Genomic DNA, 21,513 nt, shown 5'->3' on the forward strand with positions numbered 1-21,513 from the left:
GAGAGGGAGTCACAGAATCTGAAGCAGGCTCCAGCCTACAAGCTGTCAGCACAGAACCTGACACAGGGCTTGAACTCATGAACTGCGAGATTCTTTTTTTTTTTTTTTTAATGTTTTATTTATTCCTAAGAGAGAGAGAGAGAGACCGAGAGAGAGAGAGAGAGAGCGCAGGTGAGCAGGGGAGGGTCAGAGAGAGGGAGACACAGAATCCGAAACAGGCTCCAGGCTCTGAGCTAGCTGTCAGCACAGAGCCCGATGTGGGGCTCGAACCCACGAACCATGAGATCATGACATGAGCCGAAGTTGGACGTTTAACCGACTGAGCCACCCAGGCGCCCCTGTATGTATGTAACTTCTAAAGCATTCTGACATACCTTTTTTTTTTTTAAAAAAAAGTAGGCTCCAGACCCAAAACGGGGCTCAAACTTCTGAGGTCCACACTCTGAGATCAAGAGTTGCACACTCTACTGACCAAGCCAGCCAGGAGCCCCAGGATTCTAACATATCTTTAATACAAAGCACTTCACTTAAAATACTTCAGCAAACTCTTAATTGGCAGAATCTACATGTTTTAATGTTGAATGCCCACAAAATCTTATGATAATTAGACATCACTTATTTTACCCAAAGCAAAGACTATTTTTAATTTTTTCTCTATTAGAATTTATTAGTTTTCTTAAGATACTTTTCTTAAGCAGCTAACACAGGAATACTTAAGTTTCCCCAAATAAAAATCTGGACAATTACTTTATTTTTAATATATGCTTTTACCACATTTCGAAAGCAAATCTTAATTCAAACCAATACCTCTAAAAGGAAATAAAAAACTCAGTTTCAAGAGTTTACATATGGCTGAGAAGGCAGGTCACATTTTATATTTTAACAACACAAACTACTATATAATAAATACAAAATAAAGAAATAGACAGTGATAGCTACTATTTAGAATGAAACCATAAACTTTAAGAGGCTGCTTTCTGAACCGTCATTGATGTAATCTGAGGATTCTCTATCAATTTCATTTATAGACACAATCTCTGTAGTCTAATCTATCATTCACTTTCAAGCCCCAACATGAGAAGTGGTAGGTGAATATCTGTAGGAATACAATTTATTGTCTGCTCCTCCACTCAGAAGTAACTGCATAAAGGGAGAGAAAAAAAAAGACCACAAACATATAAGTAAATAGAATTATTTCATATGATAGTTAAACATAGTTAAATACCAATGGTTCTGATTACAGAAGGACTATGGATTAGCAGTTAACTCTCATTGAAAGTTATAAATGGACCAATTACATCAATTTTCACTACAATACTACAATACACTATATTAAAACTTTAAAAATGAGCATTTCAATTTGGTTGAGGTGTGATACACTATTGTACTTTCTAGAAGTATTTGTTAAAAAATATAACAAAATTTAAAAGTTTGAGGGAAGATATAGTTTACCTATTTAAGAAAATTACATTTTATAGGAAAGTATATTAACTGTCTGAATATAAATGGATATTACAAATTACTCAAGTAGCCCTAGGACCTCTATTTGGAAAAAATTCTTAGGCAATAAAAACTAATATTTATACAGAAAAATAAGTAAGCTGTAATCCTTTAAGCAGATTTTATGGTCTAGACTTATTCTAGATTTTTTGTAGGTGGGAAATACTTAGATCCAATTAGTCTGAAGAAGCAAGTTTATGGACTTAAAACAGTTCATTAAAATACTAGAGAAAAAAACTGTTTCAAACTTTTCAAATTTTACTACTCCTAACAGTAAAGGACAAATTTGTTTCTTCTTTGAATGAGATGCGAGATTTTAGGAATAATATTAAGGGAATCTTAGAATACAGAATTATAATTATCAGATATATTGAAAGTAATAACTCCCTAAATACAAGCACCAGATTTAGTCTCTATTTTTCCTTGTCAACAAAGAACTAAAAAATTCTTACCCCTGTGTCTGTCCAGTCTACACTTAGAACTTTGTCTTCATGGGCAGCCAGATCATAGAGAGGAGCCTTACAACTAAAAGATAAAGTATTACCATGTTATATGCATTTCATGTATTAAAAAACATACATGACTAATCACATATACTTTTCTGAAAACTTTACAGACTTTACCATCCTTGCCCCAATAACCAGTTAATCTTAAAATCCTGAGTATTTACTTGACTGGCTCTGCTGATTTTCCCCTACCACTATCATAATACAGAGATTTATTGCAATAAATATTCAAGAAAAATGCTATTTATTTATAAATATTTATTCATAATTAGGCCCATTTTCACATTCCTTGACTACTTTTCTTTTACCTTCAAATCATGGCTTTATATATCCTTCATCCTTCTACATATATGCTGATAACTCACATATTTGTATCTTTAGCTCAAACTTCTCCCCTGATTTTGATATGTATATCCAATTGCCTGACATGTGGTTATCTCATGGACACTACAAATTTAAAACAACCAAAACAAAACTCTTGATTTTCCTTCTTAAACCTGTTTCTCTATTCCTTTCCATCACAGTAGGTTGTACTATTAATGGCTCAATTGTGCAGGCAGAAAATATGGCCATTACTCCTGGATTCCAATCTCCATATTCTGTCCAGGAGCCAATCCTGCTAAAGAGCTGTCTTCAAAATATACCTAGAGTCCAACCCAGGACCTCTCTGCTTCCATTCTTCCTACCCTATTTAGAACCCACAAAACCTTCCCCATTAAACTTAAAATGAAACCCAAATTTCTTACCATGGCACCTAAGGTCTTGCTCAGTATACTTCTACCTGCTTCATGTCCTGTCACTCTTCTCCCTGCTAACTCCACTCCATCAACACTGACCCTCTTGCTATTTTACCAACATGCCAAGATTTCCCCCACCGTATCTGCTGTTCCTCTACTATGATTTGTGCATAGCTGATACCTTCCCATTGTTCAATTCACTACTATAAAATCACTTTCAAGAATAACCCATTCCTAAAGAAGTGTCCCTCAACTCTGCTTTACTTGCTTCATAGCACTGCTATCAGAAACTATATGCTAATTGCTTTATCAAGTATCCAACTATATGTAAATAACCTTCTAGATATTAACAAATCATGCATCATAAGGTAGTATAATGATGTTAAAATGCAGACTTAGGTAAATAAAAAACAGATATTTGATTAATGCCTCTCCATTCTACCTGTAAAAATACGTAAATACACTGTGTATGCATTTCACTGGGGGTTCTCTGTACATACTATTAACAAAAAACTTTAGTATCTAGTTATCTTAAAAATATGTATTTTTAGGGGTGCCTGGGTAGCTCAGTCAGTCAGGCACCTGACTTCAGCTCAGGTCATGATCTCGTAGTTCTTGAGTTGGAGCCCTGCATCGGGCTCTGTGCTGACAGCTGAGAGCCTAGAGCCTGCTTCGGATTCTGTGTCTCCCTCTCTCTGCCCCTCCTCTGCTCACATTCTACCTCTCTTCCTCTCTCTTTCAAAAATAAACATTAAAAAAATTTTTAATATGTACTTTTACTTAATTTTCTATTAACATATAATTTATTATTTGATTAGAGTTCCATTTATTTAGAAACCATTGCCTTCTACTTCTATAATATCACATTTATATTAAGGTTTAAGATAAATTTTTTCAGAATGCAAGAAAAAACCCCTATCAACATGAACAAAATTCCTTTGGTCCTGGCTTTCCTTTTTGACACCAATATTTATATCAGATCATAAAACTTTTTTACTCTTCTGCTTTTAGATAATCTTTTCAGCATTCATTTCATTTTCTCTGTATATAGTAGTTATTTCAAATACTTTCTTTGTAGATCATAAATAGGATTTACCTTCTTGTATCCCACAGCTTCACGATGTTATCTAAAGAACCTGAAATCAGCTGCTGCTCATGGGTAGGAGACCACTTTAATGATGTGACCCAACCTGTATGTGAGGTTAGGGATAGCGACACCAAAGAACCATCTGAACAACAACAACAAAAAAAAATTATTGAATTTTAGAAGAGAAGTAGGCAGATCCCAAAACAGTATTTGTAGAAAATTTTCTTTTTTTTATACACGTTTCTAGTGAGAGGATAAACTGATATTATTTACCCATATTTCTCCTCTACTGACTTACAAAACTCACCTTTAGTTCGGGGATCCCACAGCCTGATATGCCTATCTGTGCTTCCAGATGCTAAACGTTTACAAAGTGGAGAATAGGAGATACAATTAAACACTCTATTTCCTGTCTGAAAAACAAGGAGGAAAGAACATTTAAATGGTAAGCCAGAAATGACCATCTCTAGAATCTCAAAATTAATCAGGGAATTACCGAATTTTTAAGTCTTACCAAAGTTGACTTAAGACTGCCAGACTCAACATCCCACACTCTAATTGTGTGGTCCCAAGATGCACTGCAGATTTCTTCGGCATCTGACCACAGAACTGATGAAACTGCTTCCTTGTGGCCAGAAAGGGTCACTATGGGAGTCTAGAAATGAAAGATACCCAAAAGGAAAGGCATTTTTAGTTCTGAGTAATTGAAACAGTAATAGTAGTTATTTACTTCTGAAGCCATACAGCAGATGCTTTAACTTTCATATCTTGCCTGAATTCCTCCTTACAACAATCGTCCAAAACACATTTCTGATTTGATTTCATGATGAAGACAGGAAAGCTGAAAAAGATAACTTGCTCAAGGTCATACAGTTTATACATGGTGGACTTAAGTTTGAACCCAAATATTACTTAAAGCTTTGTAGTCTTTCCTCTATATTCTACTGCTTTTCCATCTGTTTTACTTTTTATTTTGAGAAGTATTAATGTTAACACTAAGTTAACTCTTTCATATGTACATATTATATGTAGAAGTTAGTTGAAAAGGCTGTGGGGTCAAAGAGATCTAGGTTTGAGTCTAGCTGCTACCAATTTCTTCCCAACTCTTCCAGGTAAATATATCATCTCAATAGGTTACTCTCATGATTTCCTCAGCATCTTCTAAGTTATATTGTCCAAACTTTAAATAATGTCCATGGTCCATTTATTAATACTACAAAATCTCTAATGTTTTTCTCAAATTAAAATCCCCAAACTAGGTATAATGTCTATCTTAAAGAACAAGTGAAAGAGGGAAAGAGTTTTGAAATGGGAGACAGTTAACCTACGTTTGTAACTGTTACATTTAACCTCCTTAAATATTATTACCTCATCTGTAATGTGAGTGGCTTATATTAGATGAGAGATTAGCAAAGTTTCAAACCTTTACAGGCTACTGATTGCAAAGCAGAATGGAGGAAATCTTCTAGGGTGCTGGTAATTCTCTATGCTTTATTTGGGTTCTGATTATTTGACTATATATTTCGTGAAACCTCACTGTACACTATATGTATGTCAAACTTCAATTGAAAGAAAGGAAGAAAAGCTACCCTCTAAGTGATTAATTTCTCTAATTCAAGAAATCTTTTTCTCCTCAGATATTCTTTAAATGTTGACCAGGGAGATGCATCAATAAATTACCACTTATACAATATCCAATTGGTGAGGCATTTACAGCTTTAACTTAAGACTAAGTGATAAGGAAATTAAGTAGCTGCCAGATTATTCCTCTTGCAATTCAGCAGTCCATGTTTAAATGTATTAAGAAATCATAAACCACTTCTTTCAGTTGGAACTGGTTAAGTGCTATTTTTTATTACATTTTATGTGACTCTGATTAATCAATTTATGATCATACTTTATTCCTCCTTTTCAACCATTTTTATAAAAAATCTTGTTATTGGTAACTAAAAGAAATAACGTGCAAATGTGTGTTTTACTGCACATTCATTACGGCTGTTAGAAAATGAATGGAAAACATGTCTTCCTAAACCTGATTCAGTATTGTCCGTCTCATTAAGCGTATTAACATAGGTCAAATCATATTATGACAAATATTTTCCTAACAAAACAGAATAAGAATCTGGGTGAACTTTCTGAGTTTGATCTAACTGGATCTAATAGTTAAATGACAGAATCAAAACTCAAATTAATTTTGAGTTTCTACTGATTTAGGAGATACAATTAGCATTCCTAGTAAGAATTATATCCTCAGTGCATGAAACAGTATCATTAAACAATCCGGTATTAAAATGTTTCACTTAACGTGGGTTCAAGCTTTAACAATTACAAGATTCTACTACAAAATGCACTATGAGTTCAAATATAATAGCTAAATAATCAACCTACCAATCTATAAGCCTGACTAAATACCACTACATTCAAAGACTCAGATAAATATAGCATACTACAGTATTTGTAATAAAAATGTACAAATCTACTGCAAGAAAGCCTAATTATAGTTGAAGCAGCAAAGCAAGAAAAAGGGAAATTTAAATAGCTAAGATTAAATTGTCATACGTTTGTCAATACAGACCTCAGCCAAATATAGTAAGTTCTCAAAAGTACTTACCCTTGTTAGTCCCAACTGCTCCGTTTTCTGTTTCTTTCTCGGTCGATTTGTGGATTCCTCCATTTCATCATCTTCATCTGTAGGAACTGTATCACAGAGAATTAGACTTGATGTTTTAAAAATTTAAATATTAATTACAAACAGACTTAAAAAATTCTTACATTTCTGGGTATGTTTTCTCCATGTTACCTTAACTGGTTAGGGAATAAATATTCCTCCTTATTTTGTTTAACAGCAATTTACATATAAAAACAGTACCTGGGTTATTAGTTCTCCAAAAGGAAAAAGCAAAAAACAGAGTACATTAAAATCCTAAAGCCTAACCAGTTTGATATCCTGCTATGTCTTTAAGATCATAATTATGAATACTCATCACTTCACCGTATCTATAAAAAATTGCTTACTGTTAGTTGTGGGAGAGTTCTGACCACATTGTATTGGTATTATGAAGAAGGGAATAACAAGGCACCTGGGTGGCTCAGTTAGTTAGGCATCTAACTTTTGATTTGGGCTCAGTCATGATCTCATGGTTTGTGAAATCAAGCCCTGTGCTGGGCTCTGCACTGACAAGTGGGCTCTGCACTGACAGCAAGAAGCCTGCTTGGGATTCTGGCTCTCGCCACCCCCACACCCTCCCCACACACACACATGCACACACATGCTGTCTCTCTCTCTCAAAATAAATGAACATTAAAAAAAAAAAAAAAAGAAGGGAATGACAGGTAAACAAACACAGTAAACGGCGATACAATCCAGTCATGCTAATTCTTCTTGACTATTTCACTTTTGCAACAATGAATTAAAAGTATTTCAGACAATAAAATATTCCAGAAAAGGAAAACTATCCAAACTCCTTTCTGCCTCAAACCTGTTTGCTTTAAGCATTACTGAGAAATCTACTGAAATGACATATCTTTATTTCTTAACTGATACAGTTTGGGCTTTTTTTGATCCCCCAACTCTACTTTGTGAACTGTAGCTAGGGTGTTATATTGTAATAAAGCAATTCCCTCAAAAGTAATAGGAATTCTGCTCTGTTTATCTAGGCAATAAATAATTCTATACTGCCTGTTCTTTATAATTTAAATATTTGTGGGTTTTCCCCCTTTTTTCTCCCCACTACTTATCAAGGCACCTTCAAGAGTCCTCCTTCCTCCAACTCTTTCTCCTCTAATTATTCCTTCTACGTTTTCAAAGTAAAAAAATTAAGTTTGGCACTTAACTACACTGAAAACAAAATTTTAAGAGGCACTGGGTGGCTCAGTTGGTTAAGCATCCAACTCTTGGTTTCAGCTCAGGTCATGATCTCTCAGTTTTGTGAGCTCAAGCCCCATTATCAGGCTTTGCACTGGCATCGTGGAGCCTGATTGGGATTCGCTCTCTTTCTCTGCCCCTTCCCTACTCCCACTGTCTACTTCTCTCAACGGAAATAAATAAACTTAAGAAGTTTAATTAGCTTAACTAAGAAATCTCTCTTTTTCATTTTTTAAGATTTTTTATTGAGAGGGAGAGAGAGAGAGCATGAGCAAGGGACAGGCAGAGGGAGAGAGAATCCCAAGCATGTTCCGCGCTATCAGCATGGACATGGGGCTCGATCTCACAAACCGTGAGATCATGACATCAGCCAAAACCAAGAGTCGGACACTTATCCAGCTGAGCCACCCAGGCGTCTTTTAACTAAGAAATTCCTCTAACAGTGGAGTGTATCAAAATGACTCAGAAGCTATTTTTGTTTATTTCCAGGTTCCTGAATAAGAGAACTCTGAGAACTAAGCAGAAATGTCCCATCACACCAATCATGTTGTTGGGTTGCGTGCAGCAATTCAGTGACATGGTTGAATAAATAAGGGGGTAATAGATAGAAACACATTTTGAAACACAAAATATACTAATTTTTCTTGATATGTTCTTTTTATTTGTGTCCTAAAACGCTCTGATCCATTTTTGTGGATCAAAATGGGGGTTAAAAAGTCTTCTTTCACACTGGAATTCTTGAAACATTCTTAATAAGTCAAAATATACAAATATTTACCTGTAGACCAGATCTTTAGCATCTTGTCCCAGGAGCCACTGCAAAACTAAAAAGATATATATAAAGAGAAAAGAGTATATAATATAATCTATCATATTATTTGCCTTGACTTTTCTATTTAGAACTTAAAACCTTTACTTTGTTCTGAAATCCTTTACTACTATGGTAACATCTGCATAGCTTTCTAGTCTCCTGGAAGTTGTATCCACAATCTAATGGCAACTAAAGAGCTGCCAGTCTTACATGGCCCTGTGCCCTGGCTTTGCTTGCATAGATGAACGTAGTCAACTGATCTATATAGTACCAATAGGTCTCTCCCTACTTCATTCAGGACCTTGTTTTGAAAGCCTGTGTTCCAGAGAGTTGAAGTTCATCTTTTCCAGGAGCTGATGGTAAAGGACGGGAAACCTAGGAATACTGAAGGCCAGGTTTTATTGTCATGTGGAAAAAGCCAGTTTGGGGGCACCTGAGTGGTTCAGTCGGTTAAGCATTTGACTTCAGCTTAGGTCATGACCTCACAGTTTGTGGGTTTAAGCCCCACATTGGGCTCTGTGCTGACAACTCAGGGCCTAGCGCCTGCTTCAGATTCTGTGTCTCCCTTTCTCTCTGCCCCTCTCCTGCTCACACTGTCTTTCTCTCTCAAAAATAAAATAAACATTGGGGTGCCTGGGTGGCTCATTCAGTTAAGCATCCAACTTCAGCTCAGGTCATGATCTCACAGCTTGTAAGCTCAAGCCTCGCGATGGGCTCTGTGCTGACAGCTCAGAGTCTGGAGCCTGCTTCAGATTCTGTGTCTCCTCTCTCTCTGCTCTTTCCCTGTTCATGCTCTGTTTCTCTCCTTCAAAAATAAACATTAAAAACATTTTTTAATTCAAAAATAAAATAAATATTAAAAAAATTTTTTAAATGAAAAAGCCATTGTGAGGTGAAAAATAAGTCGTCAACTAGGGAGGTGAATGAGGAAGAGAGAGGAGTGTGCTGGCCACATTCAAGCTCAACTCCACTGGCTCCTAAGACTCAAATGCATCCTCACCCAGTTAGTGATGTGATTGTTCATTCCTTCCTGGATCTCACAATCTTTTGTCTCTCACAAATATTTATTCATTTTGAGAGACAGAGACAGAGTAAGGAGGGGGGAGGGGCAGAGAGAGAGAGAGAGAGAGAAGGAAAGAGAGACGGAATCTGAAACAGGCTCCAGGCTCTGAGCTGTCAGCACAGCGCTCAATGCAGGCCTTGAACCCACAAACCATGAGTTCATGACCTGAGCTGAAGTTGGATGTTCAACAACTGAGCCACCCAGGGACCCTGGATCTCACAATCTTTTCATCTGAAAAAAGTTCAGGATGAGTTTCTATCTCTTATAGCTAAAAGGGTAGGGTTTGCTTAATTCATCTAAGTTTGGACTCAACAACAGGTAAACCTTCTTTATGGCTCCATATGAATAATTATAAATCTTTACCTTTGAATGCATCAAGTGTCCTCTGTTATGCTAATTGGTAAAGAAATGCTGAAAAAACACTCTTTTCTTTTTAAAAAATTTTTTATGACTTTTTATTTTATTTTGACACAGAGACAGAGAGCGAATGGGGGAGGGGCAGAGAGAAAGGGGGAGACAGGATCTGAAGCAGCCTCCAGGCTTTGAGCTGTCAGCACAGAGCCCGATGTGGGGCTTGAGCCCACGGACTCTGAGATCATGACCTGAGCCGAAGTCGGACGCTTAACCGACTGAGCCACCCAGGCGCCCTGAAGAAACACTCTTAAACCAGGCACAACTCAATGTAGTTTAGGAAGCTTTCAAATGCTTCTGCACAGCCAAGGAAACAACCCAGAAAATTAACAGGCAACCAACGGAATNAATTTATAATCCCTCATATGTCAATAGTGTATTGTACTCCAGTTTTTTTCCTTTTAACTTTTATCATTTTGTCACGATAGAGTGAATCAGCAATAATAGTAAAACAACCTCTATTAACACAAACCCTGAGTATGCTAAGGCTTAGATGACCAACTTGATTTTTTCAATTGATGAAAGCACTGAGTAGCTAGAAGATTGAAAATGTTAATCACTATGATTAAAGAAAGTTACACTGCTTGTTTACCTGATTTCTTAAAATTTCTGCAGTAACCAGACATACCCAGACTGAGGAAGTGAACATCTCTCTTATTGCAAGAGTATTTATTTTGGGTTTGAAATCATAGTCTTTAATTACCAACTGTTTTGAATAGGATAATCACAATGAATACATGAAGAAAAAAACTGTTTGTATAAGAAGCTCAAATTCTAATTCAAAAGTACTAGTAATACACTAGCTACTTACTTTAGTTCCTGTGCTATCAACAGCTATAGAATCCACACTTCCAGCATGACCTCTGCAGCAGTGCAGGGCTTTCACTTTGTTTCTCTCTACATTCCACTCCCATAAGAGAATAGTCTGATCCATAGAGGCACTCAACAGTAGGCAAGACAAACTGTCTAGAGAAAGGAGTATACAAGAACAGATTAGTACAAAAATTTTAAATATATTATGTTCTAAAACTGAAGAATTGATTTTTTTATTGAGAAAGACATTAAGAAGATAAAAGAGCTATGCACCAGCTTTGAAAAAGAAGTAACTTATAGTATAAAAGGATGGTCTTTCAAAAATACTATAAAATATGAGTTTAATACAGTATTAACTTGAAAGTGCACATTATCTGTTATGATATTAAAAATGTATGGATTGAATTCTACCACTTATGGATTTTCTTACATAATCTTTTTCTTCTTCAACACTGTATTTTTGAAAGACTTCACAATAACTGGGGCACTTGACATTTCCTACTCCATCCCCATTTTGCCCCAGCATTGAAGATGGCTTATTTCCAGTTCCCTATTCAGGATTACTTTCAGTTCAGGCAAAGAGTTCTAACCTTTTTTCACCCAGGCCACATCTTTTATAACATCTGTGTGTCCCACAATTGTCATTATTGACTTTCCTTCCAAGGACCAGATCCTAGAAGTCTTATCATAAGAACCAGTCAAGATCCTATGAAGAGAAAAAAAATAATAATAAAAAAATAAAATAAAATCTTATGAAATACAAAAAGCAGCTTGTTCAAATTCTGAAATCTATTATATTTCCTTCTTTTTTAATGTTTATTTTTATTTTTGAGAGAGACAGAACGTGAATGGAGGAGGGGTAGACAGAATCCAAGCAGGCTTGAGTTGTCAGCACTGAGCCTGACACAGGGCTCAAACTCACAAACTGGGAGATCATGACCTGAGCGGAAGTTGGACGCTCAATGGACTGAGCCACCCAGGTGCCCCTGAAATCAATTATATTCTAAAACACTAATAAAGTAAACCTTGAGATTATACTTTAAAAAGGTTTTTAATATCAAGACTAAGATTTTAAAACACACTAGATCAGATCTTACATGTGACTTTTTCTGACCTCCTAAAAATAAAAATATAATTTAAAAAACCTAGACTTCATTTTAATTACTACTGTAAACACTACAACTCTCAAGAGATATTGCTTGTAAAGCCTAACTGCCCTTTGTACTTAACCAGTGAAGATCATTCAACAGAAAAACAGTAAAACCATCCAAAATAAAAGTAAAACCAGTAAAAACATCACTTGTGTAACAACTCCAGGAGGATATTCTTTTAAAAATGTAAGTTTGTACTATGATCCACTTTCAAGATGCTTTTCAACAAGTAAGGCCACTAAGGATTTGTTCTGAGCCATCCATATCTTCTCAAATCCAGTCTGCCCTTTTTAGCCCTAAAATAGCATGATCTACATCTTCATGGTAGTAGGCCAGATTTGTGGTTATAAAAGTTTCTTCCCCCCTCTATGGAACAAATTATATATTTGGTCTTATAAGCAACACACTCAAAGTAAATAAATACCTTAAGACACTTGACTTATTCACTTATAGACAAATGTCACTACAACATCTTGAGAAGGAAAATAGATGTTTCTTTTTGAATAAATTGAATGTAAAGATCTTTGGCATGGACACTGATATATATATTACAAAATTACTTTTACAAATAACACAGAGTCAATCAGAGAAAAATATTCACACAGTGCAATTAAAAAGGCTAATGGGAGTGGCATAATAAAATGGCAATACCATTCCTCTGCCCCTCTGACTGAACTGATCCAGTCATCATGGAACAAGCATTGCTCTGGCTGGGGTGCAGTGTACTTCTCCACATACTCTAGTTCCACAACCTCTTCCTAGTGACAGAGAAAAACCAGAAATCAATCAGGCAGTACAGTTTCAAAATAGTATATTAGAAACATAAAGGACCCCCAGTTTATTATGTCTCTTTCATGTCAGTCCCCTTCATGACCCAGAAATTTGGAGCCATGCAAAAGGCAAAAAACTTTATCTGACCTAACAGTATGCTAACAGTAATAGTAAGAAATATCAATAACCTTGGGAAATTTATGCCAAAAGCAAGGTAGAGGGAGAATAAAGTTTAAAAAGTAAAATTATAGAAGCGTTTTACTCAATGAGGATGATGAAACAGTCCTCTATATAGATATAGTGATGCATACATAATATTGTGAATATACTTAATGCCACTGCATTATACACTTAAAAATGGTTAAATGATAAATTTTATGCACATTTTATAATTCTAATACTTGCCTAAAAATTATAAAAGCAGTTATAAATTACATTTTAAATTATTAAAGCAATATCAAGGGAACTTTGAAAATTAGAGGAAGGGGGAACCACTATAAATCACAATTTTCAAACCCATAAGTTTTTATATGTGCACAATCATTTTGTACACCTTTATTGGTAACAAACATGTATTTGCTATTCCCTTTTCTGATAATTCTTCCACAAATAGGAAGGTTTTATTTTCATATTCATTCATCTGCATTTCTTGAGTAATATACTCTAAGAGGGGATTTCAAAATTGAATATACAAAAACTGAAGTTCAAATTTCTAGAAAAAAATACTAGTCAAAAAAATCTTGATTACTAAAAATTCAGGCTGATTCTAAATGTTTTCCTACACTACCTGAGAATACCTAACTTAAAACAGAGCAGGTAAACATATGAACTTACTGATGAGATGTTTTCCAGTTCCATGTGTTTGAGCAAGGGCATTCGCAGAAACTGGCCCTTGATAAGGAAATCAAACTCCACATGTTTGTGGAACTCTAAAGAAAATGAATAATAAAATGATCACTCTTAGAACCTGAAATGACATTGGCAGAGATATATGAGAAACCCCAAACAAACAGGTACCTATTATCCCAGTGTGGCCTCTGAGTTTCTCCAGATTTTCTTCACGGCGTAATCAGGCCATGTATTCTATTCCAGTACACTATGTGATTTTTAGGAACAGAGGACTTTGTTCTGTTGGTATAATTTTTTACTACTGTTGTTTCTATTATTTCCATATAAATTTTTTATTTATTTCTATTTCAAAAAACTTTATGGAAAATTCCAAATATATATAAAACTAGAAATAACATTACGAATTCCCAACCCCATCATATACTTTGACAATTACCAACTCACTTACAATCATCTATACGCCTCTCACCACTCTGCTGGTTTTATTATTTTTTTAATTATTTTTTTTTTAATTTTTTTTTGAGAGTCAGAGAGAGACAGCACGAGCAGGGGAGGGTCAGAGAGGGAGATACAGAATCTGAAGACAGGCTCCAGGCTCTGAGCTAGCTGTGAGCACAAAACCCGATGTGGGGCTTGAACCCACAAACATGAGATCATGACCTGAGATGAAGTCTGACACCCAACCCACTGAGTCACCCAGGCACCCCAGTCTACTGGTTTATTTTAAATCAAACCTTAGAAATGTTATTATTTTGGGGGCACCTGGGTGGCTCAGTCAGTTAAGCATCCGACTTTGGCTCAGGTCATGATCTCATGGTTCATGGGTTCGAGGCTTGCGTCGGGCTCTGTGCTGACAGCTAGCTCAGAGCCTGGAGCCTCCTTCAGATTCTGTATCCCCGTCCCTCTCTCTGACCCTCCCCTGCTCATGCTCTCTCTCTCTCTCTCTCTTTCAGAATAAAAAACATTAAAAAAGAAATGCTATCATTTTTATCTGTAAATGCTTTAATATGTATTTCTAAAATAAAAGGACTTAAAAAAGTGATATTAAAAATTTAATCATTATTCCTTTTAATATCAAATAGCCAATGTTCATGTTTCCTTCTCTTTACAGTGAGTTTTTTATTTTTATTTTATTGTTTTAGGTGTATTTATTTATTCAAGTCATCTCTATACCCAATGTGGGGCTTGAACTCGGCCCTCAGATGAAGAGTTCCATGCCCTTCTGACTGAGCCAGATAGGTGACCTACAGTGAGGTTTTTAGAATCAGCATCCAAGGTCCACATATTATATTCGATCAATATGTTTTATTTAATATTTAACAGTTCCTCCTCTTTTTTTCCCTTTGTCATTCATTTGTTAAAGAAACTGGGAGGTGGGGGGACGCCTGGGTGGCTCAGTTGGTTAAGCATCTGACTTTGGCTCAGGTCACGATCTCACAGCTCGTGAGTTCAAGCCCTGTGTCGGGTTCTGTGCTGACGGCTCTTTGGATTCTATCTCTCTTTGCCCTTACCCTGCTCACTTTCTGTCTTTCAAAAATAAATAAATGTTAAAAAATTTTTTTTAAATAAAAAAGAAACTGAGTCATCTGTCTTCTAATATTTCTTACATTCTGGATTTGGTTGATTACATCTCCAAAGTGTCCTATAAAATGTTCCTCTACCAACTATACATCCTATACACCAGGCCGACCTAAACAACTGATTAGAATTCAAGTTAGCTTTTTTTCCTGGCAAGAATATTTATACATAGCATTATGTACTTCCTATTACATCACATCAGGAAATGCATTATCTTGTTGTGTGTCTTTCTATGATGTGAAAATCTACATCTGGGTTCTGATATTGTCAGTCTGATCCCATCCATCATAATATTCTTCGTCAGCCTTTCACCAAGAAATAGTTTTAGTAGCTACTGATAATCACTGCTTAAACCCATTATTTCACTTGGAGTTACAAAATGCTAAAAATTCTTTATTCTTTCTGCATTTATTAGCTGAAAAAAGAATTCTCTCATTGAATTATTTGGATTGTTACTTTTTAAAAATCTGAAATCTGAATCATTTGCATCTTCAACTCAAGAGCAATCAATGACTTAATTATTTGATTTATACAAAAAAAAACCCAAAAACCACCATGTTCAGTCTACAGCTTTAGAAAACTATACAATTGTTTGGGTAACAACAAACACCCAGACACTGGTAATGCAAAGATTCTATTACAAGAATAATTCTTATTTTGTTCAAAGACTTTTCCAACAAGAATATATGACAGTGTTATAATCAAAAGTAAATATTTATCAATGTCTATGCATCAACTGGATGAAGTAAAGACAAGGACCTATGAGAAGTGTCATATGAATGTCTCTCAATCAAGAAAAATAGCTTTAATTGCTTTTTAGACTATTGGCCACTGCCACCAAAAAAACCCCACAAAAAAACAAAAACCAAAACCCAAAAAACTGTTCATAAACATCATGTCAGGGGTGCCTGGCTGGCTCAGCTGAAAGATGGTGAGACTTGTTCTCAGGGTCATGACTTTAAGCCCCAAGTTGGATACAGAGATTACCAAAAAAATAAAAATTGAAAACAAAACATCTCAAACAAAAACGTTATAGGATTATTAGAAGACAGAGAAGAGGAATATATTAGGCATTAGTTTACAATTCTCAACTCCTCATTCCTCCAACGAGGGTAAAATCAAAAGAAATATCTGGGCAAAAATATGCTTGTTTTTAAATGGTGACTTCATTTACAAATTTTGTTTTTAAAGATCATGCTTTATGTTATTTTCAAATCTTCATGCTTATATCTTCTATTTTATGTATGGTTTCCTTTTTAAAATACATTTGATTATAGAAAAATTCAAACGTAAGCTAAAGTGGAGAATAATATAGTAAACCTTCATATACCTGCCACATAATTTTACAGTTATCAACTCCTGGCCAATCTTGTTTCATCAGTATTTTTGCATACCGTTTTCATATGAATTTTATGGGCTAATAATTTATTTTCAAACAATAGCATATGTTTAATATTTATATCTCTTAAACGTTTTACTTGATACCCTTGCATGTTTATAAAATTTTACCATTAATTTTTCAATGAATTCTAAATACTTGAAAAAATTCTAGTATTAGTATTGGCATCTATTATTACACAAAATAAACACTCAAATAGTGACACTGTCATTTTGCTTTGTAGGAGTGTAGCAAATGGGGCTCAAGCACCTAGATACTTATTCTATGCCTACCCATCCCAGTCCTCCCCAGGAAAACCATAGTGTCATAACTATTACAACAAAAGCATATTCCTAAACGTCAACCACCTTATCTCCATAGTGCCTTAAAAGGAGATTAAACTGGGGCGCCTGGGTGGCTCAGTCAGTTAAGCATCCAACTTTGGTTCAGGTCATGATCTCACAGTTTGTGGGTTCAAGCCACACATGGGGCTCTGTGCTGACGGCTTGGAGCCTGGGGCCTGCTTCAGATTCTGTGTTTCCCTCTCTCTCTCTCTGCCCCTCCTCCGCTCATGCTGTCTCTCTCTCTCTCTCTCAAAAATAAATAAACATTAAAAAAAATTTTTTTAAAGCAGATTAAACTGAAATAAATATTTTTTCAGAAAACTTCTATTTTAAAGCATTTAAAAAAGTAACATGTAGCAGGGAAAGCCATGTTATAATTTATAAATTTTACCATTACAAATGCATTCAGTATTATAAAATAAGGCTAAAAAAAGAAAATAAAAAACATGATATATTTTAGTGCAGTTAGTGGCACTGCGCCCTCTCCTAACTTCTTGGAGCATATATACCTACCATTTTTGGCCTCCAGCAACTTATTGATGATGTTACTAAGGTCAGCAATTTCAGAGGCTGCAGGAATTGAGAAGGGAACATCCTCTACTGCATATCTATAAAAAGGAAATGATATGTCAAAGTCAAGTCTGTGGATTATTTTAATATATGTGCATTTATTCATTCAGCAAATATTTACTGGGTATCTAATACATGCTAGAGATTTTGTTACATAGGGTTAAAAATGAATTAGGACATGATCTCTGTTCTCAGAAAAGGTCAGAGTCTGGTAATCAAGATACAATAAAACTATTTAAGAACAATGTCATAAGTGATATACAGAATGACAAAGAAGTTGTAGGTCATTTCAACCAAAGAATAATATAGAAAAACAGGGTGTGAAAGAATGGACAAGATCACTCTTAAGCTTTTTGTTAGGTAAGGGAGGGGTAGACAGAAAGAAGGGGTGCAGGAAGCAGGAAGAGTAGCAAATGATAGTTGAGAGTTATTAAACTGACTACCCAGCCTATCCCACAAAGTGTGAGTTAGCTCTAGACAGTGACCAAAGATGAGGTAAAGAGATGTTCATGGAGTGGTTTATTTACAACATGAAATAATTTTTACTTCTTTCTCTAGGCAATGAGGTACCACTGCAGTAGTTCTAATTAAAGAATAACATCCAAATTTTGTTTAGATATTCTTCACAGCACTGGTGAGACTGGATTAGAGGAACACACGACACAGGTCAAATTAGAAAAGTCTTATAAGAGAAAATGGGAGAAAACAGTTGCAAATCATGTTTCTGATAAGGAACTCATATCTAGAATATATAAAGTATACTTACAACTCAAGAATAAAAAGACAACCTAATTTAAAAAATGGGCAAAGTAGTAAAATAGACATTTCTGCAAAGATACACAAATGGTCAACAGACACATGAAAAAAGATGCTCAATATCATTGTTCACCAAGGATATGCAAATCAGGGACACCTGGGTGGCTCAGTTGGTTAAGCATCCAACTTTGGCTCTGGTCATGATTTGACTGTGAGTTCCAGCCCCATGTCATGTCAGGCTCTGTGCTGACAGCTCAGAGCCTGGGGCCTGCTTTGAATTCTGGGTCTCTGTCTTTCCCTGTCCCTCCCCCACTTGTGCTTGGTCTCTCTCAAAAATAAACTTAAAAAAAAAAAAAAGATCTGCAAATCAAATCACAATGAAATAGCACTTCACACTATAATGACTATAATAAAGGTCAGAAGCATTGGTGAGGATGTGAAGAAATTCAAATCCTTATTCATGACTAATGGGAATGTAAAATGGTACAGCTACTTTGTAAAAAAACTGGAAATTCTTCAAAAGGTTAAATATGAAAGGGGTGCCTGAGTAGCCCAGTCTTCAGCTCAGGTCATGATCACGGGTCTTGCGAGTTGGAGCTCAGCATCAGGCACTATGCTGACAGCTCAGAGCCTGGAGCCTGCTTTGTATTGTGTCTCCCTCTCTCTCTGCCCCTCCCCTGGTCATGCCTTCTTTGTCTCAGTCTGTCTCTCAAAGTTAAATAAACATTTTAAAAAATGGTTTTTTTAATGCTTATTTTTAGGAGAGCACAAGCAGGGAAGGGGAAGGGAGAGTGGGACAGAGGATCTGAAGCAGGCTCTGCGCTGACAGGCTGACAGCAGTGAGCCTGATGTGGGGGCTCGAATCCATGAACCTGAGCCAAAGTCCGCTCAATCGACTGAGCCACCAAGGTGTCCCCCCCGAATTTTTTTTATTGTCAAAAGTTAAATATGAAATTGCCATTTGACCTAGCAACTCTACCCCTAAGTATATATCCAAGAGAAATGAAAATATATGTCCACACAAAAACTTACACACAAAAGTTCACATCACCACTCCTTGTAACAGCCAGAAGGTAGAAACAATCTAAACGACCATCAACTTTAAAACTGCAAACAAAATTTGCTGTTATATCCATACAATGGAATACTATTTGGCCCTAAAAAGGAGTAAGTACTGATACATATTACAGTGTGGATGGACTTTGTAAACATCATTCTAAGTAAGTGAAAGAAGCCAGTCACAAAAGAACATTAATTATATAATTCCATTTATATGAATTGTCCATTGTGGAACAGACAAATCCACAAAGATACAAAGTAGATTAGTGGTTGCCTAGGGCTGTGTTTGAAAGGATTGGGGGTAATAGCTGAATCAGGGTGATAAAAAATGTTCTAAAGTTGCAGTTTTGGTTGTTCAATTTTGCAAATATACTCAAACCCACTGAAACGGAGACTTTAAAGTATGAATTCTGTTTTAAGTGAATTATATCTCAATAAAGTTGTTACTACAAAAAAAGGTCTAAAGCAAAAAAAGGTCTAAGGCTATATTTGTGGAGAATGGAAGTTTCATAAGATGTTAAGGTAGAATCTAGGGGCTCATCAAGACATGATACAATAAATCTCTTTTTGTTACAATGGGGTAGAGCTAGGAAAGGGGGCTTCAGATCTTCTTAAAATGTAGATTGTAAATCAGTAGGTCTGAGGTGGAATCTGAGATTCTACTTTTTCTAAAACCTCCCAAGTGATTTTGATGCTGCTGATCTTCAAAATATACTTTGAGTAGTAAGGCTACAGCTATATTTATATGTATTATGCTTAAAAAAATTTTTAAGTAGTAACTTAGGATCTCCAAAAGGCAACAAAACCTAGAATTAAAGTTTTTGGTTTTTCCTTTCACTTACTATTTGGTCAGTAAAATGAGAGGGCAGGGGAGAGCAGCATAATTCACGTACACATGTATATGTAAATTACATACATACAAGAAAAAACTATCCTCCCCATTTTACTTACCAGTTCTTAGATAATATATAAGAATATATAATATATAACCGTTACTTATATAATGTATAAGAAGGAAGAACTTGATTTTTAGGTTTTGTTAACTTTTTGAAGAATTTAAATACATATATACACATATATATGTTCATCCATTTATCTCAGGAGTTAAGACACAATGGTCTATTACTTCTTAAAACTTCATGTGAATCAACAATTATTTCAATAAAAACTTCAATTAATAGAAATACAGTGGTCATGGTATTGCACCACATTCCTTGAGAAATATTCAGACTAAGTATATATACTTATGTGCATTGATAATACAATTTACCTATACTGTAAGCAAGAATACAAGACCAGTGAATATGATTTACTAGGTCAACTCATAAAGCTACAAAGATTTAAAGACATAATTTTAATTAAAGTGGGAGTTATCTAGCTTACTACTGGCATTAACTTGTTAGTACAGCAAATATTCATTATTTATCATGAGTATGAGAAGAACTTGACAAACATTTGTTGACTCCATCAATTCAAGAAGATTAATACAGTCCCTACCATCAAGAGACTTACAATATAGCTAGAAAGACACTAAGAAAAGTTAATAGTGTAATGTATACCACAAGATTGAATACAATTAGGTTTGAAACAAATGCTACTGACCTGGGGACCATTAGCAAAAATATTCATATCTACATCCAAACATGCACATATATATATACACACACACACACATACATGTATAAGTATGTATATGAATACACAAACTTGTAACTGAAAGAACTTTACACTCTTTATCAAAAACTAGTTCTACTGGGGTCCCTGGGTAGCTCCTTGGTTAACGGTAGAACTCTTGATTTCTGCTCAGGTCATGATCTCAGGTTCCTGAGATCCAACCCGTTGGGCTTTACACTGACTACATGGGGCCTCCTTGGGATTCTCTCTCTCTCTCTCTCTCAAAATAAATACACATTTAAAAAAAAAAATAGTTCTACCAACTCCCATTCAGAACTCCACTTTCTAGCCTGGTTTGGAAAAGCACTGTCTATCATCTACCTAAAAAAATAAACTTGTGTTTTGAGAAACTGTGAAACCCCACTAGCAGGCAGCCTGTAACGGGTCCATTCTTCATTGTTAAAATTACATGTGCTTCATTCAGCAATCAAAGGTGAAGACCCTCAGATGCCTCTACACTCACAGTTCAAATTATATACAGCCTTAAAAGCGAGGCAAAAAGGATCGGCGATCTCAGATGTCGATTCCTGAGAAATCCCGGCCAGGTATCGGTTCTGCTTTATCGGAAAACGCGCTTAGGTCAAGAGTAA

At 35.5% G+C, this 21,513-nt stretch overlaps 1 protein-coding gene across 1 annotated transcript in view; it reads right to left on the bottom strand.

Annotated features, from left to right (window-relative positions):
- Positions 1-552: 552 nt before the first annotated feature.
- The window catches only part of WDR12 (WD repeat domain 12), a 21,923-nt gene continuing 962 nt past the window's right edge, over positions 553-21,513 (bottom strand). The window contains exons 3-14 of the mRNA XM_077747618.1: positions 17,378-17,472; positions 13,550-13,644; positions 12,596-12,702; positions 11,384-11,499; positions 10,792-10,946; positions 8,474-8,519; positions 6,442-6,527; positions 4,345-4,485; positions 4,138-4,243; positions 3,840-3,972; positions 1,953-2,025; positions 553-1,140 (exon numbers count right to left, since the gene is read on the bottom strand). Coding sequence (XP_077603744.1) covers positions 1,063-1,140; positions 1,953-2,025; positions 3,840-3,972; positions 4,138-4,243; positions 4,345-4,485; positions 6,442-6,527; positions 8,474-8,519; positions 10,792-10,946; positions 11,384-11,499; positions 12,596-12,702; positions 13,550-13,644; positions 17,378-17,472 — 1,231 coding nt within the window. The 3' untranslated portion in view covers positions 553-1,062. The remainder of the gene's footprint in view (positions 1,141-1,952; positions 2,026-3,839; positions 3,973-4,137; positions 4,244-4,344; positions 4,486-6,441; positions 6,528-8,473; positions 8,520-10,791; positions 10,947-11,383; positions 11,500-12,595; positions 12,703-13,549; positions 13,645-17,377; positions 17,473-21,513) is intronic.

Source organism: Crocuta crocuta, unplaced genomic scaffold (genome assembly GCF_008692635.1).
Source record: "Crocuta crocuta isolate KB4526 unplaced genomic scaffold, BGI_CrCroc_1.0 scaffold159, whole genome shotgun sequence".
Taxonomy (NCBI): Eukaryota; Metazoa; Chordata; class Mammalia; order Carnivora; family Hyaenidae; genus Crocuta; species Crocuta crocuta.